Source organism: Bos taurus, chromosome Y (assembly GCF_002263795.3).
Source record: "Bos taurus isolate L1 Dominette 01449 registration number 42190680 breed Hereford chromosome Y, ARS-UCD2.0, whole genome shotgun sequence".
NCBI classification, from domain to species: domain Eukaryota; kingdom Metazoa; phylum Chordata; class Mammalia; order Artiodactyla; family Bovidae; genus Bos; species Bos taurus.
This window is the reverse complement of record NC_082638.1, coordinates 1,436,860-1,459,742: the sequence shown is the minus strand read 5'-3', so window position 1 is coordinate 1,459,742 and position 22,883 is coordinate 1,436,860. Positions and strand designations below refer to the sequence as shown.

Genomic DNA, 22,883 nt, shown 5'->3' with positions numbered 1-22,883 from the left:
ATGACATTTCAGGACTTGTGCAAGGGGGCATTTTCAAGGCAACCGCCTCCCTGCTTTGGGACAGGGCCCAGCAAACGCCCCCTGTGTCTTGAGCGATGTGCCAGACGCGGTCCAGCCCTGCTTGTGAATGAAAAGGCTCAGTGTTTGCAGCTGTCGGAGATCCCTTGGCAAGCGTTACCATCTTCTCAAGGAGCACAGAAGATTTTCTGTTCGACAGGCAAAAAAAAAAAAAAAGGACGGACGACAGGCCCTCCCGACTGATCTTCTGTGCTATTTTGCAGAGCGTAAGATTTGCTGATTACGCGCACAGCCTAACTTGGTTGAGGCGGGACTACTGTTACTCCGGAGAGTGAATCAGCCGCACATGCGTGGACCGCACGGACCTCCCGGGGTCAGAGCCTGAGATCACGTCCCCGCTGCCCGCTGACCTCGGCTGCCCGGGCTCCCAGACTGTCTTGCAGGTAACCCGCTTTTCTTAATTTGTTCTCCAAGCAGCAGCCAGCCAGGCTGGTGACCCTCAGCCCACACGTGGCTGCCTGGCACCCCTCCGGAGTCTGGCTGTACTTGGCAGGCAAATTTTCTTAAAAAAGAAAAAAGAAAACAAAGATATCCATGTCAGATGTTGCCTCCAGGCAGGGTTTCTGGAAGGACTGCAGAATTAAATAGCGAAAGAGAGGGCTTCCCTGGTGGCTCAGACGGTAAAGATTCTGCCAGACCTGGGTTAGATCCCTGGGTCGGGAAGATCCCCTGGAGGAGGGCATGGCAACCCAGTCCAGAATCATTGCCTGGAGAACTCCATGGGCAGAGGAGTCTGGTGGGCTACAGTCCACGGGGTCGCGAACAGAGGAATGCTCTGCAGAGTAGATCTCAGATGCTAAGAGATTTCGGAGCACAGAGGACTGAGCACTGAAGAGATGCTGAGATTCAAAACCGAAGCGGGTCTGGGAACGGAGCCCGGAGCGTAGTGGAGAAGCGAAGCGTGCTGCCCGGGCTCTGGAGGGTGGCCAGAAAGCCAGGGGCTTGCAATTCCTTCTGCCCTGGAAGCGCATCAAAGGCTAAATTATAGGTATTACTTCACTGAAGGGCTGTCTTTCTCTTTTTCTGTATCTTTTTTTTTTAATGGAGATATAAATAGCAGATAACATTGTGAGAGTCTGCCGTGTACAAAGGGGACAGTTTGATACACGCAAAAGCTAGTGGAGGTGATGGAATTCCAGTTGAGCTATTCCAAATCCTGAAAGATGATGCTGTGAAAGTGCTGCACTCAATATGCCAGCACATTTGGAAAACTCAGCAGTGGCCACAGGACTGGAAAAGGTCAGTTTTCATTCCAATGCTAAAGAAAGGCAATGCCAAAGAATGCTCAAACTACTGCACAATTGCACTCATCTTACATGCTAGTAAAGTATTGCTCAAAATTCTCCAAGCCAGGCTTCAGCAATATGTGAACCGTGAACTTCCTGATGTTCAAGCTGGTTTTAGAAAAGGCAGAGGAACCAGAGATCAAATTACCAACATCCACTGGATCATGGAAAAAGCAAGAGAGTTCCAGGAAAACATCTATTTTTGCTTTATTGACTATGCCAAAGCCTTTGACTGTGTGGATCACAATAAACTGTGGAAAATTCTGAAAGAGATGGGAATACCAGACCACCTGATCTGCCTCTTGAGAAATTGGTATGCAGGTCAGGAAGCAACAGTTAGAACTGGACATGGAACAACAGACTGGTTCCAAATAGGAAAAGGAGTTTGTCAAGGCTGTATATTGTCACCCTGCTTATTTAACTTATATGCAGAGTACATCATGAGAAACGCTGGACTGGAAGAAACACAAACTGGAATCAATATTGCTGGGAGAAATATCAATAACCTCAGATATGCAGATGACACCACCCTTATGGCAGAAAGTGAAGAGGAACTCAAAAGCCTCTTGATGAAAGTGAAAGTGGAGAGTGTAAAAGTTGGCTTAAAGCCCAACATTCAGAAAACAAAGATCATGGCATCCGGTCCCACCACTTCATGGGAAATAGATGGGGAAACAGTGGAAACAGTGTCAGACTTTATTTTTCTGGGCTCCAAAATCACTGCAGATGGTGACTGCAGCCATGAAATTAAAAGACACTTACTCCTTGGAAGGAAAGTTATGACCAACCTAGATAGCATATTCAAAAGCAGAGACATTACTTTGCCAACAAAGGTTCGTCTAGTCAAGGCTATGGTTTTTCCTGTGGTCATGTATGGATGTGAGAGTTGGACTGTGAAGAAGGCTGAGCGCTGAAGAATTGATGCTTTTGAACTGTGGTGTTGGAGAAGACTCTTGAGAGTCCCTTGGACTGCAAGGAGATCCAACCAGTCCATTCTGAAGGAGATCAGCCCTGGGATTTCTTTAGAAGGAATGATGCTAAAGCTGAAAGTCCAGTACTTTGGCCACCTCATGCAAAGAGTTGACTCATTGGAAAAGACTCTGATGCTGGGAGGGATTGGGGGCAGGAGGAGAAGGGGACGACAGAGGATGAGATGACTTGATGGCGTCACTGACTTGATGGACGTGAGTCTCCGGGAGTTGGTGATGGACAAGGAGGCCTGGCGTGCTGCGATTCATGGGGTCGCAAAGAGTCGGACACGACTGATCGACTGATCTGCTCTGATCTGTGTTGCACTATGTTTGCGTCAACAGCGATAGTGTGAGCCAACACTGCTCTAGCGTAGCATAGTCTCCATGGTTTTTTGTGTGTTCAGAACAATTAAGGTCTAGTCGCTTAATAACTTTGACCCTGGTATTACCTCTGGAACGTATTCACCTACAAAGTGTGAGGTTGCCTCCGTAAACATCTTCCGGTTCCCCCCGGGACAGCTCAGCTGGGAGAAGGACGATGCCCCCAGCTCAGAAGCCCACCCCACCACACAGGCCACATAAGCCAATCTGTCCACTCATAAGCAGAGCTCAGGGTCACTGCAAAAGCCATGCCATGTCAAGGGTCACTGACTCCCCCAAGAGCCAAAATTGGGCTTCCCTCATGTCTTTATCAGAGAAGGCAGTGGCACCCCACTCCAGTCCTCTTGCCTGGAGGGTCGAAAGGATGGAGGAGCCTGGTGGGCTGCAGTCCATGGGGTCGCTAAGAGTTGACTGGGCGACTTCACTTTCACTTTTCACTTTCGTGCATTGGAGAAGGAAATGGCAACCCTCTCCAGTGTTCTTGCCTGGAGAATCCCAGGGACGGGGGAGCCTGGTGGGCTGCCGTCTGTGGGGTCACACAGAGTTGGACATGACTGACGTGACTTAGCAGCGTGGCTTTATGGTTCCTCATGGCCACAAAGAGGCTGCCAGGGACCAGCATTTTCATTGCACATAATGTCACCCAGTCACTTGGTGACACTCCGTCTTTATTGGGTATCCAGGGAAAGAAGTAGAAGGTTAGCCCAAGGAGTGATCCTCGCACCAAGGGACATGATTGCCACTCATCTGTACAAAGCATCTCTTGTCACCAGATTAGGTTGTGGACAAACAAATAAACGTGTTCCTCCCTTTTCACGGAAGAGGAAGTGGCAACCCACTCCAGTGTTCTTGCCTGGAGAATCCCAGGGACAGGGGAGCTTGGTGGGCTACAGTCCACAGGGTCGCAAAGAGTCAGACACGACTGAGCTACCAATGCAACACTTCCCTTTTCTTCCTGTTGTTTGCTACAGATAGTAGCATACCACGTGCTATCCTGATGCTGTCTCTCTTTTTTTTAATTCATTTTTTATTGAAGAATGATTGCTTTACAGAAATTTGCTGTTTTCTGTCAAACCTCAACATGAATCAGGCATAGGTATACACATGTCCCCTCCCTTTTGAAACTCCCTCCTATCTCCCTCCCCATCCCAGCCCTCTAGGTTGAACACAGAGCCCCTGTTTGAGTTTCCTGAGCCATACAGCAAATTCCCGTTGGTTGTCTATGTTACATATAGTAAATAAGTTTCCATGAAACCTTTTTCATTAAAAAATAAAAAAATACTGGATATATGGGCTTCCCTGGTGGCTCAGCGGTAAAGAATCCACCTGCCAATGCAGGAGACCCAGGTTTGATCCCTGGGTCTGGAAGATCCCCTGGAGAAAGAAATGGCAACCCACTCTAGGATTCTTGCCTGGAGAATCCTGTGCGCAGAGGAGCTTAGCAGGCTTCGGCCCCTACAGGGTCGCAAAGTGTGGGACACGACTGAGCAACTAAGCAATAACAAAATATTGCATATGTAGATGACGTGGTCCATCCACAGAACCGAATACCATTTAGCCATGTCTCGGGATTCTGACGCAGGCTACAACGTGGGCGAACCATGAGGACATTTGGCTATGTGAGATACGCTGGACAGGAAAGGACAAATATTGTACAGTCCAGTACTCTTGCCTGGAAAATCCCATGGACGGAGGAGCCTGGTGGGCTGCAGTCCATGGGGTCTCGAAGAGTCGGACACGGCTGAGCAACTTCACTTTCATTTTTCACCTTCATGCTTTGGAGAAGGAAATGGCAACCCACTCCAGTGTTCTTGCCTGGAGAATCCCAGGGACGGGGAAGCCCGGTGGGCTGCCGTCTATGGGGTCGCACAGAGTCGGACACGACTGAAGCGACTTAGCAGCAGCAGCAGCACGGATATAAGCAGCCTAGACTCGTCCAATTCATGGAGACAGAAAGCAGGAGGGTGGGCTCCGTGGGCTGGGGGAGCGGGGTGGGCAAGAGGGTGGTTAATGGGGACAGAGTCTCGGTCTGCGGAGATGAACTAGTTCCGAATGTGGGCAGTGGGGACGTCTGCACAAGGGTGTATAGTTGTGCTCACTGCCACGGTGCTCTGCGTGTAACGATGGAGACGGGAAATTCTGAGATGTCTGCTTCTTGCTGTTTAGTCTCCAGGTCCTGTCCGACTCTTTTTCCAACTTCATGCACTGTAGCCCCGCCAGGCTCCTCTTGTCCGTGGGATTCTGCAGGCAAGAATCCTGGAGAGGGTTGCCGTTTCCTCCTCCAGGGGATCGTCCCGAGCCAGGGATGGAACTCAGGTCTCCTGCATTGGCAGGCGGTTTCGTTACTACTAGTGCCTCCTGGGAAGGGATTTCATATTGATATGACATGCTCTTCCATACAAATCTTTTTTATTTTTAATTAGTGTGTGTTTACCACAATTCAAAGGCAATCAGGGCTTCCCTGATGGCTCAGCTGGTAAATAATCCACCTGCAATGCAGGAGACCTGGGTTCGATCCCTGGGGTGGGAAGATGACCTGGAGAAGGGATAAGCTACCTACTCCAGTATTCTTGGGCTTCCCTGGTATCTCAGCTGCTAAAGAATCCGCCTGCAATGCAGGAGACCTGGGTTCTATCTCTGGATTGGGAAGATTCCCCTGGAGAAGGGAAAGCCTACCCACTAAAGTGTTCTGGCCTGGAGAATTCCAGGGACTTATGTATAGTCCATGGGGTCGCAAAGAGTCGGACACGACTGAGCGACTTTCACTTTCACCAGAATTAAAAATAAAAAATATGTATTAGAGATCATGTCGTATCGATGTCTTATCACTTCATTTTGCATCTTCCTTTATCCTGCCTCCTTTATGTCAGGGATCAGAAACCTCTGGTGCCTTCCACCAACTCAGCCTGTCTTTAGAAATCCAGTTTTATTGACGAACAAGCTCAGCTGTCTGGATGGTCGAGGGCCACGTCCCGCTGCAACGGCAGAAAGAAGTGGCAGCGACAAGACCACCTTGGCAGAAAAGCCCAAAATATTAATTATCACGTTCTTGATAAACACGTGTTCTACTTTTTTTTTTTTTTCCTCTCTTTTTCTTTTTTTTTTTTGCTCACACCTCAAGTCTCGCAGGATCTTCGGTCCCTGACCAGGGATTGAAACTGGACCCAGAATTAGCAGCATGGAATCCTAACCACTGGACCACCGGAGGTGGGGGTACATGTTTGTATACTTTTTTTTTTTTTTTAAATGTTATTTATTGATTGGACTGTGGTGGGTCTTCATTACTGCTCAAGGAGTTTTCTCTAGTGCCACCGAGCAGGGGCTCCTCTCTAGCTGTGGTCTGCGGGCTTCTCACTGCAGTGGTTTGTCTTGTTGCCCAGCACGGGCTCCAAGCTTCTGCAGCTGCAGCTCGTGGCCTCAAGAGCACCAGCTCAGTTAGTTGCTGCTCCTCGGCACCTGGGATCTTCCTGGACTAGAGAACCCGTGTCTCCCTCTCCGGCAGGTGGATTCTTTACGACTGGGCCACTGGGAAAGGCCTTACATTCTTTTTTTTTTTTTTTTTTCGAGTCACATCAGGACTCAGACACAAAAGGTAGAAACCCCAAACCAGCTGGTTTATTTTTTCCTGGTCAAGATGAAGGAGAGTTCCACCCAGGACATACCCACTCTAGCCTACTTCCTGCAGTCTGGCCCCAAGGATATTGCTCGGACAGGCTTGCCAGGAGGCTCAGTGGTAACCAACCTGCCTGCAGGGCAAGAGACGCAGGCGTCCTGGGTTCAATCCCTGGGTCGGGAAGATCCCCTTGGAGGAGGGCACGGCCACCCAGAGCAGTATTCTTGCCTGGAGAATCCCAGGGACGGAGGAGCTCGGTGGGCTGCAGTCTGTGGGATTGCAGAGACTGGAGTAGGACAGAGTGAGCACTCACGTTGTTTGCACACTGGCCCCATCTGATCCAAGGACCTACCTCGAGGGCATCCAGGACCTCGTCAAACAACACGCCACCAGCCTGCCTCGGGACTGGAACATCCGCTTCGTCCCGGAGTTTGTGTAAACAGGACCGGTAAACCACAACCTGGGTGAGGTCCGAGGATTCTAGAACCTTCGGGGGAAACGCAGCTTTGCCAGCTGTTGTCGTTCACTCTCTGAGTCAGGTCCGACGCCTGGGACCTCGTGGACTGTAGCCAGGCCAGGCTCCTCTGTCTGTGGGATTCTTCAGGCGAGAAGACTGCAGATGGTTGCCATTTCCTCCTCCAGGGGATCTTCCTGACCCAGCGATCGAACCTGTGTCTCCTCATTACCAGGTGGGTTCTTTAACTACTGAGCCACCAGGGAGAACCTTGCTTCCTTGAGGCTCCATATGTGAGCCTCAAGGTCCATCTGGACCGAACCAGGTTTCCAGCAGCCACGCCTGAATCCAGAACACCTCGGGGAGTTTCACCGCAAGGGAGAAAACGCGGTTTGTTTTGGGGTCTCAAAAGCAATCACCCCCTCTGTCCTGAGCTACATCTAACGAAGTCCACGTTCTGCATTCTGGAGACAGGGTCCAGTGTCTGTAAAGCTTCTTCTGTAGGGAAGAGCACTGCTTTGGTTCTTTGTTTCCAGATTAATTGCTTTACTACTTATGGCTGTGCTGTGTCTTCTTTGCCGTATCCTAGATCACAGGCTCTAGGGCTCACAGACTTCAGTATTTGTGACTCACAGGCTTCCCTGTTCATCCACAAGAGGGATCTTCCCAACCCAGGGATGGAACCGGCGTCCCCTGCTTTGGCAGGTGGATTCTTTACCGCCGAGCCACCAGGGAAGCCCCTGTTTGCTTTTTTTGTTGCTGTTCTTGTTTTGGCCACACTGGCCAGCGTGCGGGATGTTAGTTTCTCCAACCACGAATTGAACCCACGCCCTTTGCACTGGAAGTACAGAGTCTTAACTACTCGATTGCTAGGAAATTCCAGGAAAAGCCATCCTTTGTGGGTTTTTAGTAACTTTCGCAGGGTATTGGCAGAATCAAATTTTTCCCTCTTGTTGTTGAAACTCTTGAGTATACAAGAGTGCCCTATGCTCTGCCTCACAGGATTGCCCCCGTTGCCTTAGGGCAACTCAGCGTCCGAAGCTGACTGGCCTCACAGGACTGCCTGTGTGCTCAGTCGTGTCCGACTCTTTCCTCCTCCAGGGGATCTTCCCGACCCAGGGATTGAACCCACATGCCCTGCATTGCAGGCAGGTTCTTTCTTTCTTTCTTTTTTTAACCACTGAGCCGTTGTATTACTTACAGCATTATTATTATATTACATACTGCATTATCAATAGTTCTGTTTCTACTCCCCATGTTAGTACACACCTCTTTATTTCTTACAGGAAATACAAGGAAGAGAGGCCATGTTACGTCTGGAACACTCTTGGTAAGACAGGGCTGTGGGCGATCGGTCATCTTCTCTGTCTGCCCCTGCGTCTTTTCCGGTCAGTTTTTCAGAATCCCTTGATAGTAAAGTGGTCTTTCTCAGTTAGTCACTGATCAATGCCCCTTGGAGTTCCCTGGGGGCTCAGATGGTAAAGAATTTGCCTGCGATGCAGGAGACCTGGGTTTGATCCCTGGGTGGGGAAGATCCCCTGGAGGCATGGCAACCCACTCCAGTATTCCTGCCTGGAGAATCCCATGGGCAGAGGAGCCTGGTGGGCTACAGTCCCCGGGTTGCAAAGAGTCAGACGCGACTGAGCAGCTGAGTGCATGTTAATAAATGTGCGACAGCACTGCTTCTGCTTTATGTTTTGGGTTTTTGGCCCCCAGGCATGTAGGACCTCAGCTTCCAGCTGCTGCTGCTGCTGAGTCACTTCAGTCGTGTCCGACTCTGTGCGACCCCATGGACGGCAGCCCACCAGGCTCCGCCGTCCCTGGGATTCTCCAGGCAAGAACACTGGAGTGGGTTGCCATTTCCTTCTTAGCTTCCCAATCAGGGATCAAACCTGTCCTCCCTGCATTGGAAGGCAAAATCTTAACTGCTGGACTGCCTGGGAAGAAAAAAAAAAGACAAAAACAAAAAATTCAAATGCCTACATGAGATGTATTCAAACTCTTCTGAAATGGTATTGATACTGTATATTTTAAAAGTGTGAGTTGTTTTAATTAAAAAAAAAAATCAAATGCCTGTGAAAGTGAAAGTCGCTCAGTCGTGTCCGACTCTTTGCAACCCCATGGAGTATACAGTCCATGGAATTCTCCAGGCCAGAATACTGGAGTGGGTGGCCTTTCCCTTCTCCAGGGGATCTTCCCAACCCAGGGATCGAACCCAGGTCTCCGGAATTGCAGGCGGATTCTTTACCAGCTGAGTCACAAGGGAATGTATTTGAGCCACAAGAGATGTATTCAAACTCTTCTGAAATGGGATGATAATATATATTTTTAAAGTGTGAGTTATTTTTAACTATCTGAAATCTGAAATAGGTTGATAATATTTAAACAAATAAAAAAGAGTATGAGTGTTTTTAACTCAAAAAAAAAAAAAAGGAAAAAAATGCCTAAGAGAGGTTTGCAAACTTTTATGAAATGGGATGATAATTTTTCTTTTTAAGAGTGTGAGTTGTTTTTAACTAAAAAAAAAAAAAAGAAAGAAAGGGAAAAAAAGTCAAATGCCTAAGAGATATATTCAAACTCTTGTGAAATGGGATGATAATATACATTTTAAAAAGTGTGAGTTGTCTTTCACTAAAAAAGAAAAAAATTAAATGCCTAAGCGGTATACTCAGGCTCTTCTGAAATGAGATCATAATATTAACAAAGTGTGAGTTTTTTTTAAACTAAAAAAGGAAAAAAAAAAATCAAATGCCTAAAGGATGTATTCAAATTCTTCTGAAATGGGATGATAGTATTTAAAAAAAAAAAGTGTGAGTCATTTTAACTAAAAAAAAAGAAAAATCAAATGCTTAAGACATGTATTCAGGCTCTTCTGAAATTCGAAACTAATATTAAAAAAAAAAGTATGAGTTTCTTTTAACAAAAAAGAAAATGCCTAAGAGATGTATCCAAACTCTTCTGAAATGGGATGATAATTTAATATAACATATATTTAGGGCTTCCCTGGTGGCTCAGCTGGTAAAGAATCCAGCTGCAATGCAGGAGACCCCAGTTCGATTCCTGGGTCGGGAAGAGCCCCTGGCGAAGGGAACAGCTACCCACTCCAGTTTTATTGGGCTTCCCTTGTGGCTCAGCGGGTAAAGAATCTGCCTGCAATGCGGGAGACCTGGGTTCGATCCCTGGGTTGGGAAGATCCCCTGGAGAAGGAAACAGCTACCCACTCCAGTATTCTGGCTTGGAGAATTCCATGGACTGTATAGTCCATGGGGTCGCAAAGAGAAAAAAAAAAGAAGAAAAATCAAATGCTTAAGACACGTAACCAACCTCTTCTGAAATTCAATGCTAATATCTAAAAAAAGTACGAGTTGCTTTGAACAAAAAGAAAATGCGCAAAAGATGTTTTCATCTGAAATGGGATGATAGCATATATATTATATTTAATATAATATATATTTAACTAAAAAAAGAAGAAAAAATATTGAATGCCTGAGAGATGTATTCAAACTCTTCTGAAATGGGATGATAATATATATATTATATTTAAGAAAGTATAATATTTCCTTCTCCAATGCATGAAAGGGAAAAGTGAAAGGGAAGTCGCTCAGTCGTGTCCGACTCTTACCGACCCCATGGACTGCAGCCTACCAGGCTCCTCTGTCCATGGGATTTTCCAGGCAAGAGTACTGGACTGGGGTGGCATTGCCTTCTCTGAATATATATTTAATTAATATATGTTATATCTAATATAATATAGCATTTTTTAAAAAGAAGAAAAAAGAATCAAATGCCAGAGAGATGTATTCAAACTCTTCTGAAATGGGATGATAATATATATATTATATATAATAAAATATAATATACAATTAATTAATATATATTTAATGTAATGTACAGTTTTAAAAAGAAGAAAATAGAATCAAGTGCCTAAGAGCTGTATTCAAACTCTTCTGAAATGGGATGATTATATATATATATATATATATATATATATATATATATATATAATATACATTTAATTAATATGTTATATTTAATGTAATATAACATACAGGTTTAAAAAGAAGAAAAAGGATTCAAATGCCTAAGAGATGTATTCAAACTCTCCTGTAAGGGGATGCCCCTCTCAGAGTCCCCTGAACGAGTGCCCCCAGCTTTCCGGCTCACAGAGGCTGTGTACTTAGATGGAACCCCGCACGCAGCCTTGTCTGGTCCTTGTCTTTCAGGAGCTGGCTGGCTCTCGCACTCGCTGTGCTTCTGGGTGCGAAACCCTCAGCCTGCGGCCCTCCACCTGGTCCCCGGCCAAACATCCTCCTTCTGATGGCGGACGATCTCGGCATTGGAGACGTCGGTTGCTATGGCAACACCACCATCAGGCAAGGACGGGAGAACGGCTTATGGGTGCAGAGGTCCACGATAAGCCATCTGACCTTTGGTGTCGGCAATTCAAACTTGAACAGAGCTGTGTCACATCCATTCTTTGTATTGTGTGGGGCTTCCCAGGTGGCTCAGTGGTAAGGAGTTTGCCTGCCAATGCAGGAAATGCGGGTTCGATCCCTGTGTCGGGAAGATCCCTGGGGGGAGGGCTTGGCAACTCACTCCAGTATTCTTGCCTGGAGAATCCCATGGACAGAGGAGCCTGGTGGGCTACAGTCCGTGGGGTCGCAAAGAGTCAGACACGACTGAGCCACTAAAAACACTTCAGTCTTGCATTCTTCCCACGTCTGCACTCAGGCCGGCTCAAAGGTGTAGAATAGCTGAATCACTCTACTGTACACCAGAGACTAATGTAATATGGTGAATCAATGATACACCCATATAAAAAATTTTAAATTGAAAAAGACTGAGAGTCCTAAGTGAAGAGTCACCCTGGACTCTCAATTCTGGATGTTCTGTTGAGTCCATCTCAGCCTCAGCAGTACAATGTGGAAGCTTTTGATAAACAATGCAGTTGGATGGGATTTCCCTGGTGGCCCAGTGGTTAAGACTCTGCCTTCCAATGCAAGGGACCCGGGTTCGATACCCGCTCTGGGAACTAAGACCCTGCGGGTAGCAAGGTGTGGCCAAACATTGATAAACAGTTTTGCAGTTGATGTTTCTTTGATGGTTCAGAAGACATTTGAAGTTTAGCCCTGTTTTTTTCTTTGTTGTTATTAATTTTCAACGGAGTATAGTTGCTTTACGATGTTGTATTAGTTTCTGCTGTACAGTGAATCACCATATGTATACCTGTATCCCCTCTCTTTTGGCATTTTCTTTCCCATTTAGGTCACCATGGAGCACTGAGCAGAGTTCTCCATGCTGTACTGTAGGTTCTGACTAGTTACCTATTTTATACGTAGTATCATGCTAAGTCGCTTCAGTCATCTCCTGGCGGGCTACAGTCCCCCGGGGTCACAAAGAGTTGGACATGATTGAATGAGCCCGCACAGGAAATCAGGGAGTTATTCACTGGTAATTGCCAGGTTTTCTATCAAGTAGGATGTCACTCTGCCTTACGGAAAGGAAAATAAGCCATGTGTTGGTTTGCTGAGGATTAAGAGAGTTAATGTTTCCTTCCTCAGGACTCCAAACATCGACCGCCTCGCGGCGGATGGCGTGAGGCTCACCCAGCATCTGGCCGCTGCCCCTTTGTGCACCCCGAGTAGGGCAGCATTTTTAACGGGCAGATACCCACTCCGATCAGGTTGGTCCTTCCGTCTGTCTAATCACACTGCACAGGAACACGCTCTCTGTAACTCTTCAGGCATGAATTGTTCGGTACAGGGTCGGGAGAATGCTCCAAGTCCCCCTGTATTTTTTTTTAAGTGTTTTTATTTAATTGTGGTCAAAGTCACATAATATGCAACATCCTATCTTAACCATATTTAACCACACATTTCAAGGGCTTTCCTGGTGGCTCAGACGGTAAAGAATCTGCCTCCAATGCAAGAGACCTGGGTTCGGTCCCTGGGTTGGGGAGATTCCCCTGGAGAAGGGCAGGGCTACCCACTCCAGCAGTTCTGGCCTGGAGAATCCCATGGACTCTACAGTCCGTGTGGTCGCAGAGACTGGGACATGACTGAGCGCCTTTCACCCACAAACTGAAACCGTTGTCTCCATTAAAGACAAAGTTGCCATAACTAGAGAAAAGCCCAACGTCAGCCATGAAGACCCAGAGTAGCCAAAAAATAAAACAGACATAAAAAAAAAAATTTTTTTTAAAGAAACTATACTGGGTGAAAATGCAGAGAAATAAAGCCCATGAGGTCAACTCATGTTGGAAGGTTAAATTTTCCATCGCATATTGAGTCGTGGAGATTTCCACCAAATACTCTGAGTTGAAATAATAAAAGCAGAGACTTCCCTGGTGGTGCAGTGGCTGACTGTGCACCCAACGCAGGGGCCCTGAGTTCAATCCTTGCTCACAAAACTGAGACCCCCACATGCAGAAACTAGGAGTTCACACACACAGTTAACAGATCCTGTGGGCCTGCCTAAGACCCAGCGCAGCCAAGTAGGTAAAAGGAAAATATTAAGTAGGGGACTCAGACCATAAAGAATCTGCCTGCAATGCAGGAGACCCAGGTTCAATCCCTGGGAAGGGAAGATCCCCTGGAGAAGGGACTGACTACCCACTCCAGTATTTTTTCCTTTAAAATCCTATAGACAGAGGAGCCTGCTGTGTTACTTCCATGGCTCACAAAGACTCAGACAGGACTGAGTGACTAACATTTAACAACAGCAGTGATGATACAACTCGATGTCTGACTGTAGCGTCTCTCTGAACACCTTTCATCAAAGGTATGGTTTCCAGTCAAGGTCTCCGTGTTCTTCAGTGGACAGCGGTCTCTGGAGGACTTCCGCCCAGCGAAATAACTTTTGCAAAAATACTGAAAGCTAAAGGCTATACCACTGGACTCATAGGTATGTACACTTTCTAAGGATTAAGCACATTACTATTTGTTTCTTCTGAAGACTTTTATACTGGACTCGGTTTAGACGATCCCAATTTTGTTGGCAGGATCCAAAGAACCATAGTCAGGAGCCCAACAGTATTGGGCACATTATTTTTATAGGGACATTTAATTCACCTATGGGCTTCCCTGACAGCTCAGTTGTAAGGAATCCGCCTGCAATACAGGAGACCCCGGTTCGATCCCGGGTTAGGAAGATCCGCTGGAGAAGGGATAGGCTGCCCACTCCAGTATTCTTGGGCTTCACTTGTGGCTCAGCTGGTAAAGAATCCGCCTGCAATGCGAGAGACCTGGGTTTGATCCCTGGGTTGGGAAGATTCTCCCGGAGAAGGGAATGGCTACCCACTCCAGTATTCTTGCCTGGGGGATTCCATGGACTGTATAGTCCATGGGGTCGCAAAGAGTTGGACACGACGGAGCGACTTTCACTTTCACTTCAACTAAAAAGTTTGCAAATGAAATAGTTGGGAAACACAGTAGAATTTCTCACTGGACATAAAGCTCCACGCATGGTGGAATGGTGCTACCCAGGTTGCTTCATGCGAAGTAGATGTGCCAGAAATATCAGCTGAATGAGATATTTGCCATTTCATGCAAATTTCTGATACGTTATGATTTAAAAGCTTAGAAATTGGGCGGGGTTAGAGTGGGAGTTTGGGATGGACATGGACACACTGCTGTATTTAACAAGGAGAACCAGCAAGGACCTGCTGGACAGCACAGGGAACTCTGCTCAATACTCTGTAATAACCTTATGGTTCCCGGGGGGAAGGATGGGGGAAGGGATAGTCAGGGAGTCTGGGATGGACATGGACACACTGCTGTGTTTAACATGGAGAACCAGCAAGGACCTGCTGTCCAGCACAGGGAACTCTGCTCAATAGTCTGTAATAATCTAAGTGAGGAAAAATTTTGAAAAAGAAGAGAGAACGTGCATATGTATCACTGATTCACTTTGCTCTACATCTGAAACTAACAGAACTCTGTTAATAATACTCCAATATGAAATAAAAACTAAAAAAATAAAAATATAACTGCAAATCATCTGCAAGACAGCATTGGAGGCATCACAGATGTGACAGTAACAAATTTTCAACAGCATGCAAAATCTCTCTAAGGTTCCCACTCAAGCCCACATGGAGTTCTAATCTGTTGCTGTTGCTCAGTCACTCAGTCGTGTCCGACTCTTCGAGACCCCATGGACTGCAGCACACCAGGCCTCCCTGCCCTTCACCATCTCCCAGAGTTTGCTGAAACTCGTGTCCATTGAGTTGGTGATGCCATCCAACCATCTCCTCCTCTGTTGCCCCCTTCTCCTGGCTTCAGTCTTTTCCAGCATCAGGGGTCTTTTCAAATGAGTCCGTTCTTTGCATCAGGTGGCCAAAATATTGGAGCCTCAGCTTCAGCATCAGTCCTTCTAATGAATATTCAGGACTGATTTCCTTTAGGATGGACTGCTTGGATCTCCATCCAGTCCAAGGGGTTCTCAAGAGCCTTCTTCAACACCTCAGTTCAAAAGCATCAATTCTTTGATGCTCAGCTTTCTTTCTGGTCCAACTCTCACATCCATACATGACCACTGGAAAAACCATAGCTTTGACTAGATGGACCTTTGCTGGCTTGGTTATGGAGTTCTCAACTGAGAAACAGCAAGATGCAGGCAACTCATGGGTGTTTCAAAGGACGATCAGACTCTGGGAAGATGGAGATGGTGATTAGCTTTAACGGGCACCAGAAACGCGGGCACAGGAACATCTTGCCTTGACCCAACCTGGCCAGGTTCCTTGGGAAATAACAGCAAACACTTTCCCCTGCCCAGCTGCCTGCATCCTGACCTCATCCCACGATGTGGCAAGCACGTCATACCCACTCACCAAAAGATGAAAGGAACATTGTCACATCTGCACACTTTTTTTTTTTTTTTTTTTGCCTATTTTCCAGGAAAATGGCATTTGGGTCTCAGCTGTGCGTCTCCCGACGATCACTGCCACCACCCGCTCAATCACGGCTTCGACCATTTCTACGGAATGCCGTTCAGCATGATGGCAGACTGCGAGCGCTGGGAACTATCCGAGAAGCGTGCGGTCCTGGAGAGTCGACTCGACGTCTGCTTCCAGCTCGTGGCCTTGGCCACGCTCACACTCACAATCGGGAAACTCACCCACCTGATACCGGGCGCCTCCTGGACTCTGGTCATCTGGTCGGCCGTCGTGTGCCTCCTGCTCTTTGCCACTTCCTGTTTGGTGGGCGCCCTGATCATGCACGCGGACTGCTTTCTGATGCGGAATCACTCCATTGCAGAGCAGCCCATGCGCTCTCAGAGGACGACGCCACTCATGCTCCAGGAGGTCTCATCCTTCGTCAAAAGGTGAGTGCAGAAAGGCGCTTCAGGGTGAAGACGCATCCCGAGTCTCCTTCTTCCAAAATGGGTAGGTTGTTGTTCGGTCACTCAGTCATGTCTGACTCTTCGGGGCCCGATGGACTGCATCAGACCAGGCCTCCCTGTCCATCACCAACTCCTGGAGCTTACTCAAACTCACGTCCATCACGTTGGCAATGCCATCCAACCATCTCATCCTCTGCTGCCCCCTTCCCCTCTTGTTAATAGGTATAAAAAAAAGTGAAACTGTAGTCGCTGAGTCATATCTGACGCTTTACGACCTCATGGACTATAGCCCACCAGGCTCCTTTATCTATGGGATTCTCCAGGCAAGAATACTGGACTGGGTTGCCATTTCCTCCTCCAGGGGATCTTCCCCACCCAGGGATCAAACCCAGGTCTCCTGTGTTGCAAGCAGATTCTTTACCAACTGAGCCACCAGGGAAGCCCGCATGGTGAAATCGTTCTGGCTCAGAAAGACCATTTTGGTAAAATGGAGGCTGAGTGACATTCCCTGGAACCCAACTGGGTCCCGTGAAACAAGTGGCCAAGAAATAAGGCCAGGTGTGTTGTATCGGTTTTCAGACACAAGCAAGGACCTTTCCTCCTTTTTGTGTCCTTTCTGCACGTCCACACCCCTCTGGTCACGACGGAGAACTTCCGCGGGAGGAGTCCCCACGGGCTTTACGGGGACAACACGGAAGAGATGGACTGGATGGTGGGTGAGTAGCTTTTCTTCGTTGCTGTGCGGACACTTTAACGCCTGGTTCATACTCACCTCTGCCCCCGCTCCTTTCTTCTCTATAACCTTCTTTTCCCTCACTTTTAAGTGTTCTCTACATTGTCCTATGTCTCATGCACCCTTGTACTGCTCCTGAAATTTTTTGGAGGCTGAATGGGGCATATACAAAGAGATGTATGACTCTTAGATCAAAGATGCTTTCTGATTGTTCAGTCTCCAAGTCGTGTCCGACTCTTTGCGACCCCACGGACTGCATCACTCCAGGCTCCTCTGTCCGTCACCATCTCCTAGAGTTTGCTCAAATTCATGCCCATTGAGTTGGTGATGATACCTCATCATCTTATCCTTTGCTGCCCTTTTCTCCTTTTGCCTTCAATCTTTCCCCAGCATCAGAGTCTTTTCCAGTGAGTCAGCTCTTCCCATCAGGTGGCCACAGGACTGGAGTTTTAGCATCAGTCCTTCCAATGAATATTCAGGGTTGGCTTCCTTTAGGATGGACTGGTTTGACCTTGCAGTCCAAAGAACCCTGAGAATCTTCTCCAGCACCACAGTTCGAAAGCATCCGTTCTTTTGCGCTCAGCCTTCTTTATGGCCCAAGTCTCACATCCGTACATGACTACTGGAAAAACGACAGCTTTGACTACAGAGACTAGAGTACCACACTTCTATTACTGGTCACTCGCTATGCTTTCATACTAAAGACTCCTTTTCATGCAGCAGTCCAAAAATTTGGTGAAAGACTGTCTTGTGTTTTGACCACCTCAGACACATCTGTTCCTTGCAGGCCAGATCCTTGAGACTTTGGATACAGAAGGGTTGACCAACAGTACCCTCGTTTACTTTACATCGGATCATGGGGGATCCTTAGAGGCTCGGTTTGGAAACAACCAATACGGTGGCTGGAATGGGATATATAAAGGTGAGACTGAAGCATTCCCGGATGTGTCTTCATCTCGTCCCAATAATTCTCAACCCTTCCTCCGGAATGTGAGTTTACAAAAGCAAAGTCATAAAAGTCAGAAGAACTCAAATGATCACCGTGGTGGACAGAATCATGTCCCCAAAGACATCCACATCCTTTATAGACACGTGGTTGATAGACAGAATGATGTCCCCAGAGACGTCCACATACTGACCCCCGAGTGGTGGACAGAATAATGTCTCCCGAGACATTCACATCCTGACCCCAGTATGGTAGAAAACCCACACCCAGATTAATAAGGAAAATAAAATCTGACCGTGTAGGAGCTAAATGTCATCATGTCCTTAAACAGAGAGGGACAGAAAGAGTGATTTGCAATGAACAGAAGGGTCTAGTTACCCAGGGAAGCAACCCCTGATTTTGAATCGCATTCTTTCCTGTTCACGTTTAAACACAGGAGGCAAAGGAATGGCCGGCTGGGAAGGCGGGATCCGGGTCCCGGGGATATTCCGGTGGCCCGGGGTCCTGCCGGCCGGCCGCGTGATCCACGAGCCCACCAGCTTGATGGACATCTTCCCCACTGTGGTGCACCTCGCAGGCGGCCAGGTGCCCCAGGACAGGTAAAGACCGGCCCAGAGAAGGCAATTCCGTGTTGCCTGGAGGCAACATGTGCATCAAACATCACCGTCCCTTTCGTCGGGCCTAAAACACCCATGAGATCAGTACCTGGAAAAGCATTCATCATTAGGGCCTCCAGTATTTGCTTTACGGAGGACACATGTCCTTCTCCTGAGTTAAAAGTGGAGCCTTTTGAGTATAAGGACGATGGTCCCTGAAACGCTCCAGTACATTTACTGACAGTTCGTCACAAGAGTCCTTTTCACGTAGCCTGGTGGGGACTTTTGATGTTTCCGGTTTTTTTTTTTTTTCCACTTTAAATATTACAGAGACTTCCCTGGAAGTCTGGTGGTTGAGACTCCGTACTTCCAATGCAGGGGTTGTGGGTTCAATCCCTAGTCAGGGAACTAAGATCCTGCATGCAGTACAATATGGCACCCCCCAAAATCATAGAAAATTTGGGAGTAAAATAAAGAAAAGAAAATAATTTAAGCTTGCTAACATACAGATGAATACATAATTAATTTATACAATGAAAGTGAAAGGATTAGTCTCCCAGTCATGTGTGACTCTTTGCAACCCCATGTACTGTCCCCCGCCAGGCTCCTCTGTCCATGGGATTTTCCGGGTAGGAATACTGGAGTGGGTTGCCTTGCCCTTCTCCAGGGGATCTTCCCAACCCACGGATCGAGCCCCAGTCTCCTACATTGCAGGCAGAGTCTTTACTGTCTGAGCCACCAAGGAAGCCCCATATTATATGATACCTGTATACTATATGTATTTAGATGTATTTAATATACTTATATATACATATTATATACTTGTATATGTGTGCATGCTAAGTCCCTTCAATTGTGTCTGACTGTTTGCGATGCTATGGACTATAGCCGCCAGGCTCCTGTCTGTCTCCAGGCAAGAACACTGGAGTGGGCTATTCATATATATATATATATATATATTTACGTATTTGTATAAAATATGTCTAAATATATCTCTGTAGATATACATGTACATATCTATGTATATTTAGACATCTTAATGCATGGACAAAAATTTTAATGGCTTTACAGTATTCTTTCAAATAACCTCTTACAGGTGGACATTAGCCTTGTTCCTTAAAAAAAAAAAAAAAGCAAAACCTGGCTTTGTCATTTTACTGTTTGTCGTAATTATCTTTTTAGTAAAAATCCCTACAAGTTGAATTTCTGGGTCATAGCCTGTGCCATTTACAGGTAAATTTCTTGATATATTTTGTAAATGTGTTATATATGGCCTATAGAATATATATGTATATTTGTGTGTATGATATATATTGTATGTTTTTATGTACTAATATATGTTGTTAGTGTGTGTACATATATGTACATATACATACATGTAGTGTGTGTATGTGTGTTAGTCATTCAGTTGTGTCCCACTCTTTGGGACCCCATGGACTGTAGCCCGCCAGGCTCCTCTGTCCATAGGATTTCCCAGGCAAGGATACTGGAGTGGGTTGCCATTCCCTTCTCCGAGGGATCTTCCTGACCCAGGGATTGAACCTACTCCTCCTGCATTGGCAGGGAGGTTCTTTACCATGAGGACCAACTGGGAAGCCCCATATATATCTTGAGTGAAGTGCAAGTCGCTCCGTCGTGTCCGACTCTTTGCAACCCCATGGACTATACAGCCCATGGAATTCTCCAGGCCAGTGGGTAGCCTTTCCCTTCTTCAGGGCATCTTCCCAACCCAGGGATCGAACTCAGGTCTCCTGCACTGCAGGAGGATTCTTTATCAGCTGAGCCACCAGGGAAGCCCCATATATACTGTATATACGCATATGTATTTTATTATATATATTTATGGAATGATTCCAGGTCTTATGGATGATGCACAGCACATATTCTGTGACGAGTTAAAGGTCCAATCTGTATAAAACCAAGCAGCTGTTTCCCAGACATTAGCCCATCCGTGCATTCAGAATAAGGCTGGGCAGACCTTTGTGTCAGCCCCCAGCAGGGGGCGGGGACCCGCCAGGCTCTTCTAAACAAAGGTCCTGCCTGCAGGCAGATGGTATACCAGTTGCCGGCGGGGCTCGCTCAAGGGTCTTGCCCACCTCCCAGCGGCCCCGCCCTGAGTCCTCGCCCCTCGCTCCCACCTGCAGGGTGGTGGACGGCCGGGACCTGCTAGCCCTGCTCCAGGGGACCGCGCGGCACTCGGACCACGAGTTCCTCATGCACTACTGTGAGAGCTTTCTGCACGCCGCCCGGTGGCACCAGCGTGACCGTGAGTCCGCCGCACGCGGGGGCCCGGCTTGGCCTCTGCTCTCCTTTTCTGCTGCCTCACGCCTTTCTTTTATTTCCACGTGATTGTCTTTACTTCCTTCTTGGTGGTATTTTTCTTCCGATCCCAGGAGCATCCTTTAGCTGTCAGTCATCCTGCCCTGGTGGGATGGGAATGCTTGCCTATGGTTTCGTGGTTGTTGAGTCACTAAGTCGTGTCAAACTCTTTGGTGACCCCATGGACTGTGAAGCTCCCCCCAACCCCGCCAGGCTCCTCTGTCCATGGGATTCTCTGGGCAAGAATACTGGAGTGGGTTGCCATGCCCTTCTCCTCCAGGGAATCTTCCCGACCCAGGGATCGAACACGGGTGTCCCGTGTTGCAGCCAGATTTTGTACTGTCTGAGCCACTAGGGAAGCCTACAGCTGTCCCATCCACCCCAAACATGCTCAGAAGACTGGCCACCATCCATCCTTAACCTTCAGTAAGTCCACTAATTGAATCCACTAATTCAGTTAAGTTCACTAATTCTCCCCCTTCCTCCAGGGGGCGCAGTGTGGAAAGTCCACTTCACAACCCCCATCTTCCAGCCAGACGGCGCGGGCGCCTGTTACGGGCAGATAGTGTGCCCCTGCTCGGGGAACAGGGTGACCCACCACGCCCCACCGCTGCTCTTCGACCTGTCCCGAGACCCTTCCGAGGCCCACGCCCTCACGCCGGACACGGAGCCCTCGTTTCACCAGGTGGTGGAGACCGTGGCCCGGGCCGTGGCGGCCCATCGCCAGACGCTCATCCCGGTTCCGCTGCAGCTGGACGCGGCGGACAACACGTGGAAGCCGTGGCTGCAGCCCTGCTGTGGTCGGTTTCCCTTCTGCTGGTGCGATCGGGACGCGGACCCCCGGTAGGAGCCCGCCTGTGATAACCGGCTCACTGGGGTCAAACAAATATAAAACATTGGTGTGAAGTCAAGTTGCCTGCCTGTGTGGGCTTGAATGCTTTCACCTAGAATCCAGGCTTGGGGTTGGTGCAGGGCGGTGGGGTGGCGGGAAGGAAAGGCTGAGATATATGAAGAGTAACATGGAAATTCACATTGCGGCTGCGTCGTGCCAGACTCTTTGCGACCCCATGGACTGTAGCCCCACCAGGCTCCTCTGTCCATGGGATTCTCCAGGCAAGAATACAGGAGCGGGTTGCCAAGCCCTCCTATAGGGGATCTTCCCGACCCAGAGATCCAACCGCGTTGCAGGCGGATTCTTTACTAGCTGAGCCACCAGGGAAGCCTGGAAACTTACACGACCATATGTAAATTACATAAGCAATGGGAATTTGCCATATGACTCAGGGAACTCAAACGGGCTCGGTGACAACCTCGACGGGTGGGATGGGGAGGCAGATGGGAAGGAGGTTCAAGAGGGAGGGGACATATGTATACCTATGGCTGATTCATGTTGAGGTTTAGCAGAAGCCAACCAAATTCTATAAAGCAATTATCCTTCAATTAAAAAGATAAATCAATTAAAAAAAAAGAATCCAGTACTTGTCTTTCTGTTTTGACACTGAGAAAGACAAATATCGTATATTAATGTATATAGGAGAAGGGGATGACAGAGGATGAGATAGTTGGATGGCATCACCGACTCAATGGACATAAGTTTGAGCAAACTCCAGAGCTGGTGATGGACAAGGAGGCCTGGCATGCTGCTGTCCACAGGGTCATAAAGACTTGAACACGACTGAGCGACTGAACTGAATGCACGTACGTGGAATCTAGAAAGGTGGTCCTGACGATCCTAACTGCAGAGCTGCAAAGGAGATGAGACATAAAAGACATTATTGCAGACACAGCGGGGGAAGGACGGGGTGGGACAGACGGATAGGGTAGCCTTGAGACATATGTCCTATCCTTTGTAAGGTAGAGAGCCAGTTGGAATTTGCTGTACGACGTTAGGAAGCCAAAGCTAGCGCTCTGGGGGTAGGATAGGGAGGGAAGTTCAAGACGAAGGGGATATATGTATACCTATGGCTGACTCATGTTGATGTGTGGCAAAAACCCAACACAATACTGGGAAGTAATGACTCTCCAATAAAGTCTAAGACTCCAACGCTAAAATATACAAATGAACTTATCTACTCAACAGAAACCTGGGTCTGATGCCTGGGTCAGGAAGACCCCCTGGAGGAGGAAATGGCAACCCACTCCAGGATTCTTGCCTGGAGAATCCCAC

The 22,883-nt window shown here is 47.7% G+C and overlaps 2 protein-coding genes across 13 annotated transcripts in view; one reads left to right on the top strand and one right to left on the bottom strand.

Annotated features, from left to right (window-relative positions):
• The window catches only part of ARSH (arylsulfatase family member H), a 53,591-nt gene that overhangs the window by 28,208 nt on the left and 2,500 nt on the right, over positions 1-22,883 (bottom strand). The gene's annotated exons all lie outside the window — the stretch shown is intronic.
• Positions 288-21,630, top strand: ARSL (arylsulfatase L). 11 transcript variants are annotated; one of them, XM_059883977.1, is made up of 13 exons: positions 290-461; positions 5,838-5,923; positions 6,675-7,018; positions 8,070-8,113; positions 11,007-11,156; positions 12,345-12,466; positions 13,564-13,686; positions 15,678-16,104; positions 16,702-16,838; positions 17,643-17,777; positions 18,238-18,400; positions 20,542-20,663; positions 21,214-21,627. In XM_059883977.1, the coding sequence occupies exons 4-13, from the start codon at positions 8,091-8,093 to the stop codon at positions 21,561-21,563; spliced, it is 1,752 nt and encodes a 583-aa protein (XP_059739960.1). In that variant the 5' UTR covers positions 290-461; positions 5,838-5,923; positions 6,675-7,018; positions 8,070-8,090; the 3' UTR covers positions 21,564-21,627.

What these genes read in the sequence shown, in the direction of transcription:
- ARSL (XM_059883975.1), top strand. Translation starts at nt 8,091, where the DNA reads ATGTTACGTCTGGAACACTCTTG. An exon ending in CAGATACCCACTCCGATCAG is followed by an intron (nt 12,467 to 13,563) that starts GTTGGTCCTTCC and finishes CTTTCATCAAAG; the next exon opens with GTATGGTTTCCAGTCAAGGT. An exon ending in CTGGAATGGGATATATAAAG is followed by an intron (nt 17,778 to 18,237) that starts GTGAGACTGAAG and finishes GTTTAAACACAG; the next exon opens with GAGGCAAAGGAATGGCCGGC.